Genomic DNA, 26,591 nt, shown 5'->3' with positions numbered 1-26,591 from the left:
GGTTAGGCATAGTGGGACGCCAATACCAGGACTCACATGATTAAAGGTGGCTCATTCTCATGAAGAAATAAATTTGAAGGAGATCCAAATTTGAAATTTTTGAACATGATTCATAAAGTTGATTCAGTCAAACGGATTCACACTAAGTACACAAATGTTAGGAGTCACATCAAGGCATGGACACTGAGCCACCAAGGAAAGTAGCTGAAGCAATGTGCATATACAGAGACTTGCATTATAGTGCCTTTTTTTAATAGAACCTTCAACATAGACAAACATCTTATAGCGCTGCACAGAGCCAGAGGAGTTTAGACTGAAGACATAGCTCCAATCGCGGGGCTAAAAGAGGATCGGCGATGTAAGGGAGATCAAAGATGTGGGAATAAGAATTTTGAGGGTGTTGTGGAATTGTATAAAACACTGGTGAGGCCACAATGGGAATATAGGGTGCAGTTCTCGTCTCCACAATACAGAAAGGACGTTATTGCTCTGGAGAGAGTGCAGAAGAGGTTTACAAGAACGTTGCCAAGACTAGAAAAGTGTAGCTGCGAAGAGAGATTGGATAGTTTGGGGTTATTTACCTGGGAACAAAGAAGGCTTTGTGGGAACTTAATTGAGGTGTACAAAATTACGAGAAGAGATAGGGTAGACAGGATAAAATGGTTTCCCTTGGTGGAGAATTCTCGAACCAGAGGACATATACTGAAGATAAGTGGCAGAAGGTGGTAGAGGGGACATGAGGAAGAAATCTGGAATTTGCTGCCCCAGTGGGCGGTGGAGGCAGAGACCCTAAACTCTTTTAAAAAGTACCTGGATCTGTGCCTTAAATGCTGCAAGATACAGGGCTATGGATCGTGTGCAGGGTGGTGGGATTAGACAGGGCACCTGGGTGTCCTCAGGTTGGCTTGGACAAGATGGGCTGAATGGCCTCCATCTGTGCTGTGACCTTTCTATGATTCTATGCAGGGGGCTATTGTGATATAAAAGGGTGATCCCACAAATGGATTTAAAACAAAGAATGAGAACTTTCAAATTGGATGTGCTGGGATTGGGTGCCAATGTAGGTCAACAGGAATAGGAAGGATGGGTGACTGGGACTTGGTGTGAACAGGATTTAGGCAGCAGAACCTGTGGAGGGATAGGCAGAGAATATTTGAATGGTAAATGCCGAGTTGCCAAAGTCTTGAATGAATGTTCCAGTGGCAGATGGTTAAGACAAGCAATATTAAATGTAGCCAATCTTGCAATGTAGAGTATAGTGTTGGAAGCTCAGCTTGGTACTCAATAGGTCACTAAGGTAGCAAACATTCTGGGTATATGCGCATCAAGAAATAACTGGATTGTTATTGAAAAAGGAATGATTGGAAGGATATGGTGAGACAGCTGGATAAATTCAATTACTGTATCTTCTACTTTCAAAAAAAACACCTCGTGTTCCAATTGTTCAAAGCTCACACAGACCTGGAAATCTATCAAGACAGGAATCATGCTCGTAAACCTATGACAACACATTATAAAGAGCTCGCGAACAAAGCTATACATTACAAATGAGAGCTATAACCTGCACATTACAATGGGTCATATAACCTTTCACACATCTGAGCACAGCATTTCAACATAGCTCACGAATTAACTAGCTCAAAAGCCTAGATTCATTGGACATTGAAGCTGGTGACTAGAAGATTATACCTGTCACTTTAGGTACTTGAGGGCAAGTCTGTCTGTCTCCTAAAGAAAAAAAAGGCTCCTTTCACATTCACAATTGAGGCCCTTCATCACTTTTGTCACAATTGCATTTTAGTTCCTTAGATTCCAAATTTTGGCCTGATGATACTTGTTGAGAAAACAAGCCTTTATTTTCACTGCTTCAAAACAGAGCTGCTACTGCAAGCAGAACACTCAAATTTCTGTCACTTCAGAGATGGGTTTATGTAACAGGCATGTCTGAATATTTTACGAGTCCCTCGGGGGCTAAGCTTTTCAAAGTCAACGTCAATGCAAGTTTGAAAACAGCCTCTTAAGATTAGTATGCTTTTCCTGCGCAAGATAAACTGCCAATATAAAAAATTGAATGAAGGTGACTTAATGCTCCTTCTTCCAAAGGGTGTACACTAGTATTCAGCATTCATGTGTGTGTATGTAGATATTGCATGAATATTTATGATCCCAGTAAGTGACACCAGTTCTGATTAATGTAAAGTGCAGCATTCACGCAAGTCAGATAAACCAAGTCAGATTAACTAACATTTCCAGCACATTGGTCTTCACAGAATTTGATCTGAAAAAGGCAGCTCAGCCTGGTTGGAGACGTGTAATATTTCACATCAACCAATCATTGAGAATCTCTTTCAGGACAACAAACACTTCTAAACCTGTGAGGAACTAGGTTGATTCCCACACAGCAGACGATGAAATTTGAAGTAAACAATCTGGAAATGAAACCATTGTCAATCATAAAAAAACCATCTGTGCTGTCCTCACCTGGTCTGGCCTACACGGGGCAGCACAGTGGTTAGCACTGTTGCCTCACATCAGGGACCCGGGTTCGATTCCCAGCTTGGGTCACTGTCTGTGCAGAGTCTGCACGTTCTCCCCGTGTCTGCGTGGGTTGAATAATAATAATCTTTATTAGTGTCACAAGTAGGCTGACAGTAACACTGCAATGAAGTTACTGTGAAAATCCCCTAGTCACCACACTCCGGCGCCTGTTCAGGTACTCAGAGGGAGAATTCAGAATGTCTAATTCACCTAACAAGCATGTATTCCGCGACTTGTGGGAGGAAACAGGAGCACCCGGAGGAAACCCACGGAGACCACATGCAGACTCCGCACAGACAGTGACCCACGCCGGAAATCAAACCCGGGTCCCTCCCTCCGTATGTTCCCGCTTCCTCCATGTCCCGAAAGATGTCCTTGTTAGGCAAATGTTTGGTGAAAGTTTGAAAAATCGATCAATAAATTCTGTTGAGCCTTACAGGAATGATGGCTTATCCAGGTCTCCATGTAAGTGATTAGGCAATTGCAAGCACATAGGCAGTGCTAATGGATATTTTATCAAACCCATTCCTGGGTGCGTGCAATGTTATTTTTGTTTCCAACCTTACAGACAGGGCAGGAGATTTTGTCAACATGCCACTGCTCTGATTGCCACACAATTCCTGCTTCATATTTAAATATAGCATACAACACATGGCAATGCAGTCAAAAGAAAGCAGGACGCACAAGATCATAGACAATAGGAACAAGACTTTACCACACTGCCCATCGAACTTGCTCTGCCATTCGATAGTATCATGGTCAGCCTTGGGCTTCAATTCCATTTTCACACTTTACCTGCATACTGAAAATCTGTCTACCTCAAACCTCTGGGGTCGAGAATTCCAAAAATTCACAACCCTTTAAGTGAAGAAATCTCTCACCCAATTCCAAATCATCGCCCCCCCCCCTCCCAATCCTGAGTGCGCCCCTGTTCACTAGGCTCCCCCCTTCAGGGGAAACAACCTCTCTGCATCTACCCTGACTAGCCCCATCACAATCTTGTATGTTTCAATTAGATCACCTCTCATTCTCCAAAACTCCAGAGTATTGACCCAATTTACTCAGCCTCGTATCACGGTACAACCCTACCTAGGTCCACTTCCCCCGTCCTATCCCCGTGACCCTGCGCATTGATCATGGCCAATCTACCTGACCTACACATACTTGGACATCAATATATTACCCCTCAACATTTCACACCCCCGCCACCACCACCCTCAACACACATTAGCTCGAGTCCTAGCCAGTACCGAGACATTTTATTGTTGTTATGTTTTTTGATACTCTCCCTCTCTCCTTTTCTAGATGGGGGAAAAAGTAGCAAATACAAAAATATTTCTCTTTCAAAGGTGCTGAAGAGGTTGTTGTGGTAATAGTGTAGACAAACAATTCAGTGTCGTGTTTGGATTATGATTCAATAAGAAGCTGCAGAAAGTAGGCATTAAGTATGTGTTGGAGGAGACTTTCATTGTTGTTAAGTCTCACATTTGCAAATTGGCTCATGGAAATTGGCTGGCCAAACATTGAAAAAATGCTTAAAAATATAACGCATGAAGAAAATAGACGGTATGCTGATTTGTGATCAGATAATTCTCTCTCTTCCACAGTAAATTCTCTGCCGGAACAGTGCTGGTGTCTGATTAAAAGCTTTTTACAGATCAGATGGTAGACTACCCTGTTGCACAGCACAGTAGCAAAATACAATGCGTCGTCTGAATGTGAACTTAAGGTGATCTTAAATGATTTCTGGTTCTGTAATGCTCCACTGGAGGTGGCCACGATCTGTGTTCTGATGTCCAGATACCACCAGACAGGGTGCATTGTGACTCACACTAAATGTAAGCAAGCATGGCACCATCACCCCTCCACCTTCAGACTGTGGGTGTATGTATTGCTTTGGCGAGATACCACCACATTTATATCACAGAAAACTAATCTACTTAAATATTCCTCTCCACTCTGAGGGAAAAAAGTGGTTTTTTCATCAGATTAATCAACCCTTTACGTACCATTTCCTGATATAATAGTAGGCGAAAACAGACAACATTTATCATTGGAACAGTAGATTAAGCCTGCTCCGCCACTCAATTAGATTATGGCTGATCTGTACCATGAGCACCCGCTTTAACTCCATATCCTTAGATTCCTGGTTGAGTGGAGCTCAGCAACACTCGCTTGACACGATCCAAGACAAAGCAGCCTGCTTGACTGACACCCATCCATCACCTTCAACATTCACTCTCTCCACCGCTGACACACAGTGACAACAGCATCTACAAGATGCACTGCAGGAACTCACCAAGGCTCCTTCGACAGTACCTTCCAAACCCACAACCTCTTATCACACAAGTGCAGCTGATGCATGGGAACACGTGCAAGACCTCTCCAGGTGTATTGTCAGGCCTTCACTGTCGCTGCGTTAAAATCCTGGAATTCCCTTCTGAATAGAATTGTGGATGTACCTAGACCACCAGATGGGCTGCAGTGGTTCAAGAAGGTAACTGGGTCACCACCAAATGAGAGATGGCTAATAAATTCTGGCCTACTCAGTGATGCCCACACCCCAGACAAATGTATACCACTGATGCTCATTCACCCCTTGTGGGTCCTGCCTCTTTTATCCTTAATTTAATAATCTTTATTGTCACACATAGGCTTACATTAACACTGCAATGGAGTTACTGTAAAAAGCCCCGAATCGCCACACTCCAGCGCCTGTTCGGGCATACAGAGGGAGAATTCAGAATTTCCAATTCACCTAACATGCACGTCTTTCGGGACTTGTGGGAGGAAACTGGAGCACCCGGAGGAAACCCGCGCAGATACGAGGAGAACGTGCAGACTCCGCACAGAGTGACCCAAGCCGTGAATCGAACCTGGGACCCTGGCGCTGTGAAGCCACAGTGCTAACCACTGTGCTACCGTGCTGCCCACTTAAATTAACTTAACTTGAATCACAGAGTTGGGCATCAGATATTTGTAAAGAAAATCTCCCCTTGCCCCCATGGCTGGCAAACCTATAGAACTAACCACAACTAATATTCCTTCCTCTGAGGTGATGGGAGTATTACAAACGTTCAACTTTTTGAGGCTTCACTGCCTCACCCAATGTAGGCCTCATTAGATCCCTGCAGTTGTGCCTACCTGCACAAATCACAGGAAAGCAGCTGGGAGAGGGAGCCTCTTTTCTCCCAGCCCCCTGCATTAGCTTGGGTCCTCTTGTGGTGTCCCAACTACTCCCTACCCGACAACAGCAATCTCTATTTTGATCAGCATCACGCCAGGTGACATATTGAGCCATCCAGAAAGGGCACCACCTACTCATTGCTAGCTGCGGGAAGTAATGCCTTTCGTACCATAACTCTTATAAACCTTTTGCTGCCTGCAAAAAAACATGCCATTGGTGGAAAGGTCAGGTTTATGTGCACCAACACCAGACATAATAATGAATCTTCCAGCAAGTCTGGTCTCTTTCAACTCCACCTCAAACGCTGAGTCACAAACTGAGCCATGTAGTCTTGTGACTGTCAGAGACTATTTTTCAATGAGTCAATTCTTAGTGTAAGTTGCAATAAAATGTGGTAAAGACTTTTTTCAGTAAAAACCTGACTTACTAATAACTTCATCTCAGAATGCTTCAAAATCAGCAGAAGCTGGTCTAGTGGCATCAACAGTTGTGGCAAATTTTAATCAGAATCCTGGAGTCAGCAAGCCAGTGGAGAAAAGTCCAACCTCTAATCAAAATCTCGTGGGTTATGTTTACAAACTAATTCGCTTACAACATCCCAGACCAGAGTCAGCAGAGTTGACATCTCTATATGACATGATACAATGGGTGTCACATGATACAATGGTGTATCTGTAAATCCCAGTAAAAGCTACCGAAACTGAAGGAAACCCTGACAAGGTGCGCCACCCCCATCCTGCCCTTCCCCTTTACGTGAGACAAGACAAGATTAAGTCAAATCAGGCCAATGCCTGCAGAGAAAAGCTCAACAGCAGTCTGGACAGCTACTTTACCTAGCAGTAAAAGCCAATCACATATTGGAATGGGGAGTGAATGGAGAGGGGCGTGGGGAACGACAAACAGAGAAAAGGAGAAATAAATGAGACAAATCAAAAAGTGGTTACTTAAAAATTCAGCAGAAGCAAAGCAGTTTTTATTTGACGTGCGAATGGATCATTCCAAAAAGAAAATGCTGGGAAATCTCAGCAGGTCTGGCAGCATCTGTTGGGAGAGAAAAGAGCTAGTGTTCAGTCCAGATGACCCTTTGTCAAAGCTACACAGAGAAAGTTGGAAATATTTATACTGTGGAGTGAGAATGAAAGATGAGTCATAGCCACAGAAACCCAGGGAAACGGGGTGCTATTAGCCACCGAAAGCAAGGGGAAAGACTGCTAGTGGCAGTCCCCAGAGAGAAATGGTGTGAAAGGCCAAACTGCAGAGAAACTAACATCAGAGGGTAAACTGTGTAGATGTGGGAGGAGGGGAACGGGGAAGCAAAGGGGAGAGAGGGTAACGAGAGGTGGATAAGATGGGGTGGGGGGTGAATATATATATAAAAGACAAGAGAGAAAGAAATGGTAAAAGACAATTAAAATGAAATGGGGTGAAAACAAATGGGTCGAGGCCGAGCAGAAACTTATAGCCAAGTTCCGCACACGCGAGTGCGGCCTCAACCGGGTCCTTGGATTCATGTTGCATTATTCATCCCCCACCATCTGGGCTGGGTTTGCGAAATCCTACCAACTGTCCTGGCTTGAGACAATTCACACCTCTTTAATCTGGGGTTACCCCTATGTCTGGATCTGTAAAGACTTAATTATCTGCAAATGCTCGCATTCAAAGCATTGTTTTTCATCTTTGACTTTGTCTATACAGTATCTGTTTCTGGAACATACCTCGTCATTCACCTGAGGAAGGAGCAGTGCTCCGTGATTTGAAACAAACCTGTTGAGACTTTAGCCTGTTGTAAGGTTTCTTACTGTGCTCACCCCAGTCCAACGCCGGCATTTCCACATCATTCTTAAGGAAGTAATGTCAGGACACTTAAAAAGCCAAAACGCAATCCACCAGAGTCAACATGGTTTTATGAAGGGTAAATCATGTTTGACAAATTTGCTGGAGTTCTTCGAAGATGTAACAACTAAGTGGATAATGGGCATCCTGTAGATGTAGTATATCTGGACTTCCAAAAGGCATCTAATACGGTGCCACACAAAAGGTTAATACACAGGGAAAGATCATATGGGGTTCGGTGTAATTTATTGGTTTGGATAGAAAATTGGCTCACTGACAGAAGTCGGGATTAATGGGTCCTTTTCTAGTTGGCAAGATGCAACGAGTGAGGGTGCCACAGGTTTTGGTCCTCAGCCCCCAGCTATTTACAATCTATATTGATGACTTGGATGTAGGGATGGAAGGTACTAAAGACCAAATTGCAGATGACACTAAAATCGGTGGAATAGTAAGTTGCAATGAAGAAATAAGAAATTTACAAATGGATATAGATTAGGTTAGTGGGCTGAGAGAAGATCAGCCATGACCTTATTGGATGGCAGAGCATGCTTAAGGCGCTGAATTGCCTGTTCCTTGTTCTTATTAATGGGCAGTGAATCGAGCCACTTATTCAAGTTTAACTTATACCTGATGGTAGCGGGTGATTCACAGATTGTGACTATTGCTAGAAAATCTATGTAGACAATCTGCTAAACTCACCGGTGCTATCTTTCACAACCACATATCGTGGCAAACAGCGGAGTACCTAAAGAACGTGATTGATCTGGTATAGTGGCTAACTTTCAGAGTTTGAGTACCTTCTGAAATTGCTCACCATGTTACTGGACAAGCTCCAGTTTTAAGAATACAATTAATTAAATTATGGAAAATATTACGCTCAAAAGTGATGAACTGCAAACCAACTTTTCAGATTAATTTCCAAACTCATCCAAAGGACAAAAGTAATCATTGTAAATTGAATAGAAAATGTAACTCAATTAATCAATGACATGAAAATTAAAAAACAACTTGAAGATACATGTTTACTGCAATATTCGAAGGTGTACTTTTCACAAGAAGTTTATCTCCATACCTGCAGGAGAACATGTACACAACAGCAATCAGGAATTAAGTCTAACAATGACCATGAAACCATCGTCGATTGTCATAAAAACCTATCTGCTTCACTCATGTCCATTAGGGAAGGAAATCTGCCATCCTCACCTGGTCTGGCCCAATAATAATAATCGCTTATTGTCACGAGTAGGCTTCAATGAAGTTACTGTGAAAAGCCCCTAGTCGCCGCATTCCGGCGTCTGTTCGGAATGGCTGGTACGGGAACTTGTGATTTCAGATCCACAGCAATGTGGATGAATGTAAATGCTCTCTGGAATGACCTAACAAGCCACTCAAATTAGGGATGGGCAATAAATGTTGGCACAGCCAGCGATGCCCACATGCCATGAATGAATTTTAAGAAACAAAAAATCTGGGGGGGGGGGGGAGAGAGAACTTGTTTTCTCAGATGAACAGTAGGTTCGCCAAAGGCATTCACAACACCTAGAATGCGAGGATTAATCACATCTGTGCTAGCCATTTCTCAACTTGTCAAATGATCCTGAGAAAGTTGTGTTTAAAGCCCAGTTCAAAGATGCTACAAAATGTTGCAACATGCTCAAGAAAGTACATATAGCGGGCTAAACCTTTTATAAAAATCCATCTAGATGTGAAAGCGCTAAACAGAAAACGCAAACTATCGATCCAGTGGTCAAAGGAAGCGGGGAAAAGCTACCAGATTGTTTTCCCCTGGGGACAGTATTTGCCTATCCAGGAGATCTAGAATCACATAGCACCAAAGCATATCAATAAAGTGAATCAGAGTTCCTTTCTCAAGATATTCCAGAGATCCAAGCCCAGTTAGATGCATTACTGGCCAAATTTAATCTGATGCAAAAATGGCAAAGTGTCAGTTTATTACGGAACCAAACCACCTGCTTTAAAAGAAGATTAATTCCCATACCACTGCACAGCCTTTGCAGACAGTGATTCTCAGCAGCAGGATTGAGCACAAAACATTGGTGACACTATTCCAATTTAACAATCCGAATTCTATTCACCTCATTACTTAAGACACGGAAATACATAGAGTTATTATTTTCAAAGCTCAAACAGAAACAAAGACAGAATAATGTGTCAAACCTCTGGCAGTGCACCTTTTTTATAAGTAGACAGATAACATTGCCTGATTTACCATTTTGTATCTTGTGTTGAGAATTAAGCTGGTATACCCACTCATGTGTTTGTATGGCTTAAAAAGTCAAGATTCATGGATTCAACTAGTTTTCTGCAGTTTACTCTATATCAGTGTTTTTCAAACTTTTTTTTCCGGCCACCCATTTTTACAAAATGGCCGCCTCTCACGACCCACGCCACGTTCACAATAGATTCTCCATAGCTACTTCTTCAAACATCACATTCATTGTTCTGTATTATCACTTCTGTATTATTAAATGTAAAAAAAATGTAAATACAAATATATTTTCTATTTTTTGTTGTCATTTTGAGATCTAAATAACTTGTAATAAAAATACCTGCACAGATCAGTGAGCGAGATTTTTGATCGCAGACTCCTGAGGTGTTTGAAAGGGAAATGAGGAATTTCTTGGAAACACGCCTGGATTTTGGACTTACGGGGAAGGAAGGAGACTCAACATTGATCGCAAAGTCAGTCTCACTGAGAGAGCAACTGATCTCAAAGTGTGTGGAAAGTAGCTCCCCTTTTTAAAATATACATCAAACCCCTTATGTAATGGCAGCACGGTGGCTCAGTGGTTAGCCCTGCTGCCTCAGGGCGCCGAGGTCCCAGGTTCGATCCCGGCTCTGGGTCACTGTCCGTGTGGAGTTTGCACATTCGCCCCGTGTCTGCGTGGGTTTCGACCACACAACCCAAAAGATGTGGCTAGGCGGATTGGCCACGCTAAATTGTCTCTTAATTGGAAGAAATGAATTGGGTACTCTAAAAAAAAACAAACCCTTATGTAAAAACAGCATTACTTTAAACATAGATCTGATTGACAATGTTAAGATTCAACAGACAACAACAAGATTAACTGTCGCTGAAATGGAACCAACACTGACAATGTTAATGGTAGCAGATATTCAAGGTTAATTGACAATTGAGGGCGGCATGTGGCGCAGTGGATAGCACTGGGACTGCGGCACTGAGGACCCGGGTTTGAATCCTCAGTCACTGCCCGTGTGAAGTTTGCACATTCTCCCCATGTCTGCGTGGGTTTAACCCCCACAGCCCAAAGATGTGGTTAGGTAGATTGCCCACGCAAAACTGCCCATTAAGTGGAAAAAAATAATAATTGGGTACTCTAAATTTTAAAAAAAATTAATTGACAGTGGTAAGAGTGGCAGACAGTAAACATGCATCCGATTCAGAATGTTAACCCTGAAGTTGGTCTGTGTGTGTGAGCTGTACTTGAACAGATGCATTTCCCCCGAGTGGGGTGGAATGCGTTCCCAAACCCACACCCGTCACCCCACAGCCAAGCTCAGAATGGGACAATCATAAATCAGCGTTGTGACAATGGGCCAATTGAAAGGTAGGGAAATCCCCACAAGATACACAGGAATTATGTGCTCGATCCTGTATAAGGGAGAATGACAGCTATGAGTTACTGACGGGGGTACTTGTGGAAACAAATTCCAGTCGGCAGTCACTTGATTTTGGGGGGAGATGCAGACCTGGAAAAAAAGAGCAGGAAGCGCTACTGGAAACTAACTCTGTGAAGGAGGAGTTTCTGCAGGAAATAAATTTAAAGATAATTGATTTTTTGTTCTTTTAAACTCTTCGGCTGGAGGTGCAGGTGCTGACTAACCTGCTGATCATCCGCTTCAGAAACGGTAGTGGCTGCTGGAGGCTGCGTCGGTGACTATAAGAGTGACCCAGGAAGGCAGAAAATCCACGGTCTCTACATCAGCCTCATGTGGCCACACACTGTACTGCAGCCAGGATTCACCCAGGGAGAAAATGGGTCAGGCGATCCACAGGGATCATTTTTGCAGACCTTTTGGCGACCCACTACACATCATCCTGCGACCCACCCGCGGGTCGCAACCCCCACTTTGAAAAACACTGCTGTATATCACCTGGGCACAGAATGTGGTGGCGATGAAATGCAGCACCAAATGGGTTTGGGTTGAATCTCTGGTTATTGCATTCATTACCTTAATTGTAAACTCATACAAGATTGACATTCCCTTATGACTTTTCATGAAAGGTGAGCATGGTGCTGAATCTTAGTAAATGTTATCGGTGAAACTACTGCTGTTAATATCTTTGAGAACAATGCAACTTCATTCTGGAGATACAAAATTATATTACAGTAATCTGCAAAATCTAGCTAAATGTACAGATTATAATTAAGATTCATAAAGCAGGATAAAATTACTGACTACATTAATACTCTCGCATAAAGGAGTCACATTACTATATGATTATATTATGCTGTACCTTTATACTGCATTAAGATTTACACAATGTTTGTGAGTAAAACATTTAATCAGTGTCAAAACACAAATTTACAGGCTTCATTTAAACCAATTCATATAATACCTAAAATAATGTCTTTAAACATATTGTAAAAGGGAAACAATCAGGCTGCAACTGAACAGGAGACAGTCTGAATGTTGTTGAAAATCTGCACTGAAACCAACCTTTTAAACTCTTCTCCTACACATCTATACTGAACTTACTTTGTAAATAGAATTATAAAAGCACATGCATTTCCTCGAACTACACTGTGGCTACAGGTAGGGAAAACATTGCTTTGACAGTTTCAGACCTCATCAACTATTTGTTCCGGTTGATTATGTCTAAAGAGAGTTAGGTTTCCCTCCTGATCCACATCAATAACTCGAATGCAAACCTCCCGCTCAGACACGGGACTCGCCTCAAGCTGAAGTCTGGTCACTATTGATAAAGCTTGAAAATTGTTTTGAAAGACTGCAGAGAACGAAGCCCATTACCATCTTCTCAAACGAGTGGAGTGCTTGGAATGTTCGCTTTGAGAATTTAATTTGGAAATGAATGGCAACAGCACATAAGCAAGGAGCGTGTTCACTGGTGGATGTACAATTTATTAAAGAGAGCTGGCTACATATAAACCTAGAAGCTTCACTTCCACCATGCACATTACAACCAGAGCTACTTGGCAATAGACAACAGTGGCCCAATTGAATGAGTACAAATTTTTTTTTTTTTTAAATGTAGAAAAGACACCAGATGACAGAAAAGGGCATGAAGCAAACAAATAAAATGGAAGGTGAGCTTGAATTTAAGCCAATTTCACAACATTCTAGAACAATTAAGATGCGTAAAAAATAACAAACGGCAAGATGAAAAACAGGTGTACAACCCTTTTGAATGCTGCTGCTTTTCAAATAAAGTACAGGACAATAATTTAACTTAGAGATAAATGCAATTGAAAACATTTGTATGGGAACCCAATGTTTTACAGTTAACATTAACTTTAGTATGGAAACTTCAGATCAATATGATAAAGGACGGTTATTAATTTATGCTTCATATAAAAAGTACCTTATAAATAAAAAGATTGTGCATATTATTATCTTTAATACATACTATTCTAAACTTCACTCATCACTCTAATCAATGTCTCCTCCAAGTCACAAACTATCCTGACTTGGAAATATGCCACCATTCCTTCATTGTCGCTGCGTCAAAATCCTGGAATTCTCTCCACAGACTGCAGCAGATCAAGATGGTTTTTCACCCGCACCATCTCAGGGCAATTAAGGACGGGCAATAATGCTGACCTTGCCAACAACACACACATCCCATCAACAAAATAAAAAAACAATCACATATTACCTGACATAGACTTTAAAGACAAACCACTCATGTGATTCTTAAGGATCTGAATGCGGCTTTTATATAATTTTAAAATTTAAATGTGAACACAAACTAAATCTAATGAATAGTGCATGCATCAAATATATTTTATTGTACATTCGGAAGCGTTCCCAGTATTGCTGAATTTGAAATATTAGCAAGTTATTCAGCATTCAAAAAAGTTAAGGAAACCTTATGAGAGGAGTACCAGCAGATACAAACAGGAGAACTTTGAGCTAGTGATGGGTGAGATGATGGCATTGACTGTCTTCAGCATAAATGACGGGAAAAACTAAACTCACAAACCTGCACTAATTTTAGTTTACACATTAATTTTGATCACACTGCAAACGACAGAATACAAATCACACTGAAAATGTGTCACCCAGTTTCTTTTGTGGTCCATGATGTGTTAAAATAAAGCCATCACATCACCCACTCACTAGTCTGTAGCCAGAATTGCAAAGTGTTTTTTAAAGAAACAGTAATCATTTTGTATAGACCTAGAATGGACTGCTTGCGTCTTTAAAAAAATCAAACGTGGTCATTTTCTATTTCTATACCCCTAATACTCAATCGCCATATCAAATACGTCACTATCTTACAACAGATTTTTTTTCTGGGAGTGGGGGATAAGGTGTCTTAATGTAGTTTCACAATTACAATACATCACAGGAGAAGGCCTTTGACCTATTGTGCCTGGCAGGGTTTTGCAATCAGCCCCACTGCCTTGTTCTCCCCCCCCCCCCCAATAGAACTACGTCCCCAGGAAAGATATTTTGTTAGAGCGTGTGGCAAGATAAGGGTAGAATGTGCGTCAGTATCACAAAACTGAATGAAGCAGGACAGTACCATTAGCGTTTATGAGCATAAAACGAGAATACTGTTGCTCTTTGTTGAATATAAGGCAATGTGGCATTCTGAGGACTGTAGTGTTCCTAGTCTTTTAAAAAGAGGCCCATCATTAATCGCTCGTTTCTGAATGGGAGAGAACACACACAGCTAAGTTTTTCTTGACAACAAGTACAATTTAAAAAAACAAAGGCAGATCATATTAAAATGGCTGTTGTGTCGGTTTACTTACAACCAAGCAACAAATTAATTTAAATCGTGAAATGGATGCATCCAGTCAATAAAAATCCACGATTACATTAACAATTATCCCCGAGATTCTATTTATTTTTATTACCTTAATTATCTTGTTTATGCATTCATCTTCTTCTGTCATGATGTTTGGTCATGCTTTTTATGCTGACTTTCATGACTGAAATGCATATGCAACCAGCTATATGTAATGGGAATTCCCTGAGTGAATGTTTTCAGTGATACTGCAGCTGCAGGCTGCAGCCACTAAGAGGCGGCATAACTTCACTTTGTCCTGTGATGTGCTGAGCAATGCCACAGGAGATCTATTTCCACTTTTAAAAAGATAAACTGAAGTTTTGTCACTTTGTCTAAAAGTTTCACGCTCTTCCAGCTAATTTGTCTAATTTTAATAAGTGGTTTATTGGCTCGGTTGTGAAAAAAATCACATTAACCTAACATAGATGGAAGAAAGAGTACTACATTGTGTAGGTTTGATTTTAATAAGTTTGTAAAGTCAAGCTCACATTCATAGGTCGACAAGTAATGATGCTGCATCTTTAAGCTCCTTTGAAGACAATCAAATGATGGAAAAGCAAGATAGGAAACAGCAATCCACTGGATAAATAAGGACAGAATCATTCACACAAGAGTTCATATTCTGCCATTGTTCACTGTTCAGACTCTGACCTTCGTGCCCTGTATCGCCGCTGGCCAGTTGATTTTCGAGTAGCGATCGTTGCAGTGAATCCCACCAAACAACACAGGGACGTGGTGCTGAATTTCAGAGTGTCAAGCCAACCAGGAACATCGGTCTGCAGGTAATTCTCCATCAAATGCAAGCCCATCACCGTCAGCCAGAGCAGAGAAGCCACAGCATCAATCCTCCTCAGCCTAGGGAATTAGGTTAAAAAAACATAAATAAAAACTTCATGATGTTCAGAGTGTCCCAGGATATATAGAGGGGATCAGGCTAATTATCAAGCATGCTGGCATAATGAGCTCCCATCTTACTTCCAATAAAGGGGGACGTTGGTTTTGTTCACTCACATTCTGTTCCCACCACTTTGGCAAGATGACAGGCCATTCATTCCACTGTATTTGGACTAGCTCTTTGAAATAATCTGCCAATTAGTCCCACCGTGCACCCACTCTTTCCTGCAGCGATGCACACTTTTCCTTTCCACAAAAATAACTAATTACCGTTTGAAATGTTCTATGAGGGTTGCTATTGAATCTGCTTCCACCAAGTTTCCTGCAAGTGCATTCCAAATCATAACCTGCTAAATGAATTGTCCCATCTCCCTCCTGGTTCTTTACACCAGTTGTCCTAAATCAGTGTCCTCTCGATTACTGACCCACCCAATGGAAAGGTTCCCTTCATCATACTTTGAACACTTCTATTAAACCTCCTCTGAATTGCTTCTGCTCGAAGGAGAGCAATCTGGTCTCTTCATATAACTGAAGTCCCGCAACCCCGTCTCCATTCTGGTCAATCCCTTCTTCAAGGCCCAGTGCCTAGAATTGGATACCTAGCATAAGATCTTATGAGCAGAAGAAGAGAATTCTATTTTTTTTTAAAGTAAACTCTTCAGCAGTACATTACACAAAGGTGGTGAAAGTAACTTTTATAAGGAAATAAGACATCCACTTGAATTGGAGAAATCTTCAGGCTTTAGTTAAAGAGAAGGGGAGTGGAACTAATTGGACAGGTCTTTCAAAGACGCTGCATTACTCCATGGGCCCAATAGCCAATTTCTGTGGTTTTCCTGTATGAATATTCCAGCTAAGACTAGCCCAGTGAGCTATAAAGGTTTAGTCTTCTTGAGGCTTGCATCGGCTTGCAGCATATGTAACAAGTAGGTGATCTATTCCCTACACTTCACTTCTGCTAATATAGTCAATTATCGAGAATCACACGTCAGAGGTTGGCTCTGTTACTGATTTTCCTTCCTCAGAAGGAGTCATCTGACCTGGACTTGGTGCCACTCCAATGTGGTATGACTGAGATCAAAGAACAAAAAACAATACAGCACAGGAACAGGCCCTTCGGCCCTCCAAGCCTGTACCGGTCATAGAACAAAAGAAGAAAATTACAGCACAGGAACATGCCCTTCGGCCCTCCCAACCTGCGCCGATCCGGATCCTTTATCTAAACCTGTCGCCTATTTTCCAAGGATCTACTTCCCTCTGTTCCCCGCCCGTGCATACATCTGTCCAAATGCATCTTAAATGATGCTATTGTGCCCGCCTCTACCACCTCCGCTGGCAAAGCATTCCAGGCACCCACCACCCTCTGCGTAAAAAACTTTCCACGCACATCTCCCTTACTTTCCCCCTCACCATCAAATCGTGACCCCTTGCAATTGACACCCCCACTCTTGGAAAAAGCTTGTTGCTATCCACCCTGTCCATACCTATCAATTTTGTAGACCTCAATCAGGTCCCCCCCTCAACCTCTGTCTTTCCAACAAAAACAATCCTAATCTACTCAACCTTTCTTCATAGCTAGCACCCTCCATACCAGGCAACATCCTGGTGAACCTCCTCAGCACCCTCTCTAAAGCATCTCTCGGCTAAATCGCTGGCTTTTAAGGCAGGCCAAGCAGGCCAGCAGCACGGTTCGATTCCCGTACCAGCCTCCCCGGACAGGCGCCGGAATGTGGCGACTAGGGGCTTTTCACAGTAACTTCATTGAAGCCTACTCGTGACAATAAGCGATTTTAATTTTTTAATTTCATCCTTCTGGTAATGTGGCGACCAGAACTACACGCAGTATTCCAAATGTGGCCTAACCAAAGTCCTATACAACTGTAACATGACCTGCCAACTCTTGTACTCCATACCCCGTCCGATGAAGGCAAGCATGCTGTAGGCCTTCTTGACCACTTATCAACCTGCGTTACTACCTTCAAGGTACAATGGACCTGAACTCCCACATCTCTCTGTACATCAATTTTCCCCAAGACCCTTCCATTGACCATATAGTCCACTCTTGAATTGGATCTTCCAAAATGAATCACCTCGCATTTGCCTGGATTGAACTCCATCTGCCATTTCTCTACCCAACTCTCCAATCTATCTATATTTTGCTGTATTATCTGACAGTCCCCCTCGCTATCTGCAACTCCACCAATCTTAGTATCATCTGCAAACTTGCTAATCAGACCACCTATACCTTCCTCCAGATCATTTATGTATATCACAAACAACAGTGGTCCGAGCATGGATCCCTGTGCAACACCACAAGTCATCTTCCTCCATTTTGAGACACTCCCTTCCACCACTACTCTCTGTCTCCTGTTGCCCAGCCAGTTCTTTATCCATCTAGCTAGCGGTGTCCCTCAGGGATCAGTGTTGGGCCCACAATTGTTCACAATTTACATAGATGATTTGGAGTTGGGGACCAAGTACAATGTGTCCAGGTTTGCAGACGACACTAAGATGAGTGGTAAAGCAAAAAGTGCAGAGGATACCGGAAGTCTGCAGAGGGATTTGGATAGGTTAAGCGAATGGGCTAGGGTCTGGCAGATGGAATACAATGTTGACAAATGTGAGGTTATCCATTTTGGAAGGAATAACAGTAAAAGGGATTATTATTTAAATGATAAAATATTAAAGCATGCTGCTGTGAAGAGAGACCAGGGTGTGCGAGTGCATGAGTCACAAAAAGTTGGTTTGAAGGTGCAACAGGTGATTAAGAAGGCAAATGGAATTTTGTCCTTCATTGCTAGAGGGATGGAGTTTAAGACTAGGGAGGTTATGCTGCAATTGTATACGGTGTTAGTGAGGCCACACCTGGACTATTGTGTTCAGTTTTGGTCTCCTTATCTGAGAAAGGACGTACTGGCGCTGGAGGGTGTGCAGAGGAGATTCACTAGGTTAATCCCAGAGCTGAAGGGGTTGGATTACGAGGAGAGGATGAATAGACTGGGACTGTACTTGTTGGAATTTAGAAGGATGAGGGGGGATCTTATAGAAACATATAAAATTATGAAGGGAATAGATAGGATAGATGAGGGCAGGTTGTTTCCACTGGCGGTGAAAGCAGAACTAGGGGGCATAGCCTCAAAATAAGGGGAAGTAGATTTAGGACTGAGTTTAGGAGGAACTTCTTCACCCAAAGGGTTGCGAATCTATGGAATTCCTTGCCCAGTGATGCAGTTGAGGCACCTTCATCAAATGTTTTTAAGATGGAGATAGATAGTTTTTTGAGGAACAAAGGGATTAAGGGTTATGGTGTTCGGGCCAGAAAGTGGAGCTGAGTCCACAAAAGATCAGCCATGAACTCATTGAATGGCGGAGTAGGCTCGAGGGGCCAGATGGCCTACTCCTGCTCCTAGTTCTTATGTACACCCTGAACCCCATGCGACTTCAATTTTTCCATCAACCTGCCATGGGAAACTTTATAAAACTCCTTACTGAAGTCCATGTACATGACATCTAGAGCCCTCCCCTCATCAATTAACTGTGTCACCTCCTCAAGCTCACAGGTCTATAATTCCCTGGATTATCCCTGCTACCCTTCTTAAACAAAGGGACAACATTAGCAATTAGTCATGATACCACAATTGGCCAAAACCCTCAGCAATTCCTCGTAGCGTATCCCTCTATACGCATACTATTCATGTATTTGTCGAGATGCCTTTTGAACGCCGTTAATGTATCTGCTTCCACAACCTCCCCAGGCAACGCGTTCCAGGCACTCACCACCCTCTGTGCAAAAAAACTGCCTCGCACATCTCCTCTAAACTTTGACCCATGGATCTTAAATCGATGCCTCCTGGTGACTGACCCTTCCACCTTGGGAAAGAGTGCCTGCCCATCCACTCTATCCATGCCCCTCATAATCCTGTAGACCTCAACCTCCGTCGTTTGAATGAAAACAGCCCGAGTCTATTCAGCCTCTCCGCATTACTAACACCCTCCAGATCAGGCAACATCCTGGTAAACCTCCTCAGCACCCTCTCCAAAGCCTCCACATCCTTCTGGTAGTGTGGCGACCAGAACTGTGTGCCACCACTGTTAAAAACAGGAGTCTAGAAACAATCTTACAAACTTTCAATAGATTGTCTGCTGTTTAAATATTCTTTGCTTCTTAGTGGAGATTATTGCAGTCCTCTTCAAGCAGGAACAGAATGTCTCTTCGCCAAAACTGTACTGAGTGGGTACAAAGATTAATACCCCAGATACAGAATAACAGGTCCGTCCAGGCTAACACTGCCCTAATCACAATACAAAATGAAGACATAAATTTGCTTGCATAATATTCAATAGCCCATAGTAAACTAACTAAGCAAGCATACCTTCCCCTATGTCAGGATTCATAGTTTCTTTGACTAATCTACTTCTTCAGTTGAAGCGCACTGAGATACCCCTTTTTCCCAAGCATCGTTCAGTTTAAGTATCTCAAATCCAGTTAATAGTTCCCGCACAATAGTGCCTTGGTGACCAAGTTTGGGAAACAGTCTCCTCCTGGTTCAGCGAAGGCACAAAACCGTGTCTTTTAGAGAACATCTACGATTTGCCATGGTTCTAAACGCTAGATGGGGCAGGCTTCCATGGCTCAGGTTGCAGATAGAACCCACCTGCCTGAATGTTAGATTGTCACAAACCCGCCTGGAGACAGCATATGCAGTATTCAAAGGACTCTCCCAGTAACAAGTTTAGAACGACAGTACAGATAATAATCAAATGTGAATAGCATACGGAGGAGAAAGATTATATGTATAGTCAAGGAAGTTGATGGGGGCAGACAACCAAAAACACAGAAGACTTAATCAAAGAACAACAAAGGTATAATTGTCCACACCCTGACAAGCCAGGACAGGCAGTTCTTTAAAAAATTCATTTACGGGATTATGGGCTTCGCTGGTTAGGCCAACATTTATTGCCCATCCCGAGTTGCCCTTGAGAAGGTGGTAGTGAGCTGCCTTCTCAATCTGCTGCAGTCCTTGAGGTGTAGGTACACCCACTGTGCTGTTAGGGAGGGAGTTCCAGGATGCTGCTCCAGCGACAGTGAAGCAATGGATTTAGACTTCCAAGTCAGGGTGGTGAGTGACTTGGAGGGGAACCTCCAGGTGGTGGGGTTCACAAGTATCAGGTGCTCTTGTCCTTCTAGATGGTAGTGGGTATGGGTTTGGAAGGTGCTGTCTAAGGAACCTTGGTGCGTTACTGCAGTGAATCTTGTAGATGGTACACACGGCTGCCACTGTTTGCCGGTGGTGAAGGGGTTGAATGTTTGTGGAAGGGGGAGCAATCAAGCTGCTGCTTTGTCATGGATGGTGTGGAGCTGCTCGAGTGTTGTTGGAGCTGCACACATCCAGGCAAGTGGAGAGTATTCCACGACACTCCTGACTTGTGCCTTGTAGATGGTGGACATGCTTTGGCGGTGGTGAGGTCAGGAGGTGAGTTACTCGCCATAGGATTAATGCCCTGGTAGCCACAGTATTTATATGGCTAGTCCAGTTCAGTTTCTGATCAGTGGTAACCAGGGTGTCGATTGTTGGGATTCAACGATGGCAATGCCATTGAATATCAAAGGGCAGTGGTTAGATCCTCTATTGTAGGAGATGATCATTGCCTGGCACTTGTGTGGCATGATTGTAACTTGTCACTTGTCAGCCCAAGCCTAGATATTGTCCATGTTACCATCTAGCAGTCTGAGAAAGCAAACAGCCCAGTTCCTAGCCACCAAACCTGAAGGCCACGTTTACAGCAAACTTCTGAGTCCTAGAGCCAAGGCAGTGCAGAAAACCTTTGTAAATGCAAGTTTTAAAATACCTTCGCTGGACTAGGATAAAGACCATTCCCATATTTGAATATCAACAAGAAACAGCATCGCATCTCATCTTGGGCATGATCTTAGCCTTCAAGACCTAGCCTGTATTCATCTGAGGCAGAATGGGAACCAGTGGGAACACATTTATTCAATCTTCCAAAGTACAGAGATGGAAGGAATGTAGCAGGTGAGGTGTATCTGTGATTGATGGTGGAAAGAACTTGGTGGAAAAGGGGACAAAGATGAATTGGCAAAGTACCACACTACTTTAAGTGTGCTTGCTATAGAGGGGGAAAATAATGGAGTGGGGGAAAAATACTCCTTTCCCAATGTTTCTCAAATTGATGAGTTTATCTTTAGAGAAACAGGCGGGAGGTTTAAACAAGAGAAACAAAATAAACGTCCTGGATTGGACCCTGCAGTCTGGTTAATATTACAAGAAACAAAATTATAGTAAAATATTAACACTCATGACTAACCACACTGATGAGCAAGACCCATGCTGCATTACTGTACAATAAACTACGCTGCTGTCATTTTCGTATCCATATATACAAGCCACACAGAGCCCTGGATAAAATCTTTCGTCTCTCGCACTTCTCATACACTGGCCCAAATGCATGTTTCAAACGTCTGAACCTTGAAATATCCTTCCACTTAATTAACTGCACAAGTTGGACAGTCTGATTAAAAATAATTTATTTTCCAACGGCTTCACTTCAAACAACCCAACAAAAGGTTACATCATAGATGCATTCTGAAAATTACTATGAAACAATGGATTAGTCAGCAAATGAAACAGGTCTAAGTCACACAGGTCATGAAGTCGGGTTTCCTCCCTGGTCTGCCAAGAGGAACTTCCACTGGCATGCCTCGAGTCCGAGAAGACTAACCTCCAACAAGCTCTTTCTTTATGCTAGGTAAGACTCCTGCCAGTGGAGATGGTTTCCTCAATACTTCAATTGCACTGTAGCTCCTTGATGCCATGGGCTGCCATGTACTGCCTTGATGTCAAGGGCAGTCACTCTCACCTCAACTATGGAATTGATTTATTTTGCGTCTTTGGGACATCAATGGAGGAGTCTAGAAAGTTGGTTAAAAGTTATGACCCTGAATACGTTTGACTAGTCTGTGGGACAGCACCCCCAATTTTGGCGCAAGCCTCCAGATGCTTGTAAGCACAACATTGGGTCAACTGAGCTGGGTATGCCCCTGTTATGTTCAAATCTAATGCCTAGTTTGACACTGCATGGCCTGTCCAATTATGTTCTCATTATACTTAGTCGTAGCTGCCTGGTGCTGCAGAATGGTTTTCTACATCATTTTAGAGAGCAGTTAAGAGTCAACCACATTGCTGTAGCTCTCAAGCTACATGTAGATCAGACCAGGTAAGGATGGCAGATTTATTTCCCTAAAGGACATCAGCAAGCCAGATGGGAAGACAATGTTAGTTTCATGGTCACCAATATTGAAACCAACTTTTTATTGCAGATTTATTTAAGTAACTCAATTTAAATTCCGAGCACCATGGTAGTATTTGAATTCATATTTCCAAAATCAGCACTCCAGGATTATTAGCCCAGCAACATCACTATTTTAGGGGAAATGGCAGCATGGTGTTTAATATCACTAGACTCGTAATCCAGAGGTCCAGACTAATCCGCTGGGGGACATGGGTTCAAATTCCACCACAACAGTTTGTGGATTTTAAATTCAATTAATAAATCTGGAACTGAAAGCCAGACTCAGTAATGGTGACTATGAAACCATTAACGATTTCAACAAATGCACTTCAAGCAGATGTGAGATATGTGGTGATACAATAGCGTCGGAGCAATTCTTTTTTAAAAAAGTCACTAAATTCCATTATAACTATATTTTCTGATCAGGCAATGTTAACCGATTAGACTGCTTCACCAATGAAAACACATTGTCTGCACTTTCCCTCCTGCCCAACACGAGATGGAACCTACAGACCAGGAAGAACCCAAGTTTGATCCTGTGTGTGTTGACAGGATGCAATTGGTTCAGGTCCCCTGGCATACAAGTTATCCTGTAGCAAAGCACATGTGCAAAAAGTTAAAGGGCACAACACAATTCTAATGTGATTCTCTTGTGGTTAAATAAGACCGTAAGACATAGGGGCAGAATTGGGCCACTCGGCCCATCGAGTCTGCTCCGCCATTCAATCATAGCTGATATTTTTCTCATCCCCATTCTCCTGCCTTCTCCCCATAACCCCCGATCCCCTTATTAATCAAGAACCTATCTATCTCTGCCTTAATGACATTCAGTGAATTGGCCTCCACAGCCTTCTGCGGCAAAGAGTTCCACAGATTCACCACCCTCTGGCTGAAGAAATTCCTCCTCATCTCTGTTTTAAAGGATTGTCCCTTTAGTCTGAGATGGTGTCCTCTGGTTCTAGCTTTTCCTACAAGTGGAAACATTCTCTCCACATCCACTCTATCCAGGCCTCGCAGTATCCCACAAGTTTCAATAAGATCCTCCCTCATCCTTCTAAACTCCAACGAGTACAGACCCAGAGTCCTCAATTGTTCCTCAAAAGACAATTTCTTCATTCCAGGGATCCTTCTTTTGAACCTCCTCTGGACCCTTTCCAAGGCCAGCACAACCTTCTTTAGATACGGGGCCCAAAACTGCTCACAATACTCCAAATGGAGTCTGACTAGAGCCTTATACAGCCTCAGAAGTACATTCCTGCTCTTGTATTCTCGCCCTCTTGACATGAATGTTAACATTGCATTTGCCTTCCTAACTGCCGACTGAACCTGCACATTAACCTTAAGAGAATCTTGAACAATGACTCCTAAGTCCCTTTGTGCTTCTGATTTCCTAAACATTCCCCCATTTAGAAAATAGTCTATGCCTCCATTCCTCCTTTCAAAGTGCATAACCTCACACCTTTCCACATTGTATTTAATCTGCCACTTCACTGCCCACTCTCCTAGCCTGTCCAAATCTTTCTGCAGCCCCCCTGCTTCCTCAATACTACCTGCCCCTCTACAGATCTTTGTATCACCTGCAAACGTAGCAACAATGCCATCAGTTCCTTTTCCAGATCATTAATGTATATTGTAAAAAGTTGTGGTCCCAGCACAGACCCCTGAGGCATATCACTCGTCACTGGCTGCCATCCTGAAAAAGACCCTTTTATCCCCACTCTCAGTTTTCTGCCAGTCAGCCAATCCTCTATCCATGCCAGGAGCTTACTTTAACATCACTTATTTAACAGTCTCCTATGCGGCACCTTGTCAAAGGCCTTCTGGAAATCTAAATAAATCACGTCCACTGGTTCTCCTTCGTCTAACTTCCTTGTTACCTTCTCAAAGAACTCTAACAGATTTGTCAGACACGACCTCCCTTTGATAAAGCCGTTCTGACTCAGTCCTATTGTATCATGAACTTCCAAGTACTCCGCAATCTTATCTTTAATAATGGACTCTAAAATCTTACCAAAGACCGAAGTCAGGCTAACCGGCCTATAATTTCCCATCTTCTGCCTCCCTCCCTTCTTAAACAGCGGTGTTACATTAGCCACTTTCCAGTCCTCTGGGATCCTTTCTGCCTCCAGTGATTCCTAAAAGATCACCACCAATGCCTCCACAATCTCCTCAGCTATCTCTTTTAGAACCCTGGGTTGTAGTCCATCTGGTCCAGTTTATTTATCCACCTTCAGACCTTTCAGTTTCCCCAGAACATTCTCCTTAGTGATGGCTAATGCACTCACCTCTGCCTCCTGATTCTCCTGGAGCTCTGGCATCCCACTGGTGTCTTCCACCATGAAGACTGATGCAAAGTAACTATTCAGTTCGTCTGCCATTTCTTTGTTTCCTATTATTAATTCTCCAGCCACATTTCCCAGTGGTCCAATATCTATTTTTTCCTCTCTTACCTGTTATATATTGAAAAAAACCTCTTCCTATCTTTTATATTACTAGATTGCACTCATATTTCATCTTCTCCCCCCTTATTGCTTTTAAAGGATTCCCAATCCTCTGGTTTCCCACTAATCCTCGCCACTTTGTATGCTTTTACTGTTACCCGTCAAATTCATGTCCTGGTTTACCATTAAACAGCAAAGAACGAAAAGCAACTTCACCCACCCCACCCAAACATTGGTAGGATTTTTTTGTGGAATAGGATAAGAGAACGAATAAGCAATTCATGCCCAAAACAGACATATATCCTTATATATCAAAAGAGAACTTAATCCTTACAGCTACAGTTCTTTTCACATTGCACCTATGCAATGCAAAGGAGAAAGGAGATGACCCTGGACTCACCTTATACGGCCAGCTAGAAGTACAGCCAATAGGCAAGTGAAGAGGCCAGTGGTAACGACAGCCATTTGATGGTTTTTCCCATAGTCCCATGCAGCTTGCATGTTCATCAGCGTTTCCTCTGGTACCATATCCAGGAGCTGCTCCCAGCCGGTGATATTCTGAACAGGGCTATGCTCAGACTGTGAAATGGTTTCATCGCTGGTATTGGACAGATGCGGCATCGGATCAATTGCCCGCATTCCAGCAGTGGGATCCTGGCCTGTAAATGGATCACCTGATCTATATATTGCCATGGCAACCAACACAGCACAACTGACAAAGGCCACAAAGCGAAGAAGTAATACTCTGATCGGGGTAGAAAGGCTGGAATAATGAGAACCCTGAAACATAAAGGTTTGAAATTAGTTACAGTGAACACGTGGAATTTTAGCCACATCACTTAAAAAATAAACTTTACAAATCAGGCGTAGAATCACAATGATAGCACACAGGAGGCCTTTCAGCATCATCTGTGCAGGTTCTCAAGAACCATCCATTATTGTGATCAAAACTATGGTTACAAATCAACTCCACTCAGTTGAGGCAATTTATGCAATATCAAGGTGTAGTTTCTGTCAAATTCCAACAGGTTTGGGTGGCAGAAGGTTTTCCAATATTCTTAGACTGTCTTCATTTTTGTAAACTTCAGTAAATATTAAAATCAAAAGTATAAAATCTTATAATTGTAGGCCAGGATGAATATAAACACTTCAGGTTTTGACTGTGTGTACCTGGTTTGAGATTAATGCCACCTGAAGGAGTTGGGTAGATCTAATTTATCTGCATCCAAAACTAACAATATGAGAAAAGGCTGGCGACATCAAAAGACACCACCCAAAGTTATTCTTTTTATCTCACTTAGAAAGCCTAATTTATGGCTTCCCTTCAAACGGAACAGCTTATCCCTTGTACTACAACATATAC

General features: G+C 42.6%; 1 protein-coding gene across 6 annotated transcripts in view; it reads right to left on the bottom strand.

Moving 5' to 3' along the window:
- The window catches only part of tmem201 (transmembrane protein 201), a 175,249-nt gene that overhangs the window by 101,053 nt on the left and 47,605 nt on the right, over positions 1–26,591 (bottom strand). For 5 of the 6 annotated variants that reach the window (XR_005457413.1, XM_038773543.1, XM_038773542.1 and 2 more), the window contains exons 5-6: positions 25,629–26,008; positions 15,234–15,437 (exon numbers count right to left, since the gene is read on the bottom strand). Coding sequence is in view for 5 of the 6 variants with exons in the window: in XM_038773543.1 (XP_038629471.1) it covers positions 15,234–15,437; positions 25,629–26,008 (584 nt within the window). In the remaining variant the exon portion in view is untranslated. Of the gene's footprint in view, positions 1–12,657; positions 15,438–25,628; positions 26,009–26,591 lie in introns of those variants that run through there. The other variant, XM_038773546.1, reaches the window with a different exon arrangement.

Source organism: Scyliorhinus canicula, chromosome 16 (assembly GCF_902713615.1).
Source record: "Scyliorhinus canicula chromosome 16, sScyCan1.1, whole genome shotgun sequence".
NCBI lineage: Eukaryota > Metazoa > Chordata > Chondrichthyes > Carcharhiniformes > Scyliorhinidae > Scyliorhinus > Scyliorhinus canicula.
The sequence above is the reverse complement of the archived record's forward strand: the minus strand, read 5'-3'. Positions and strand labels throughout refer to the sequence as shown.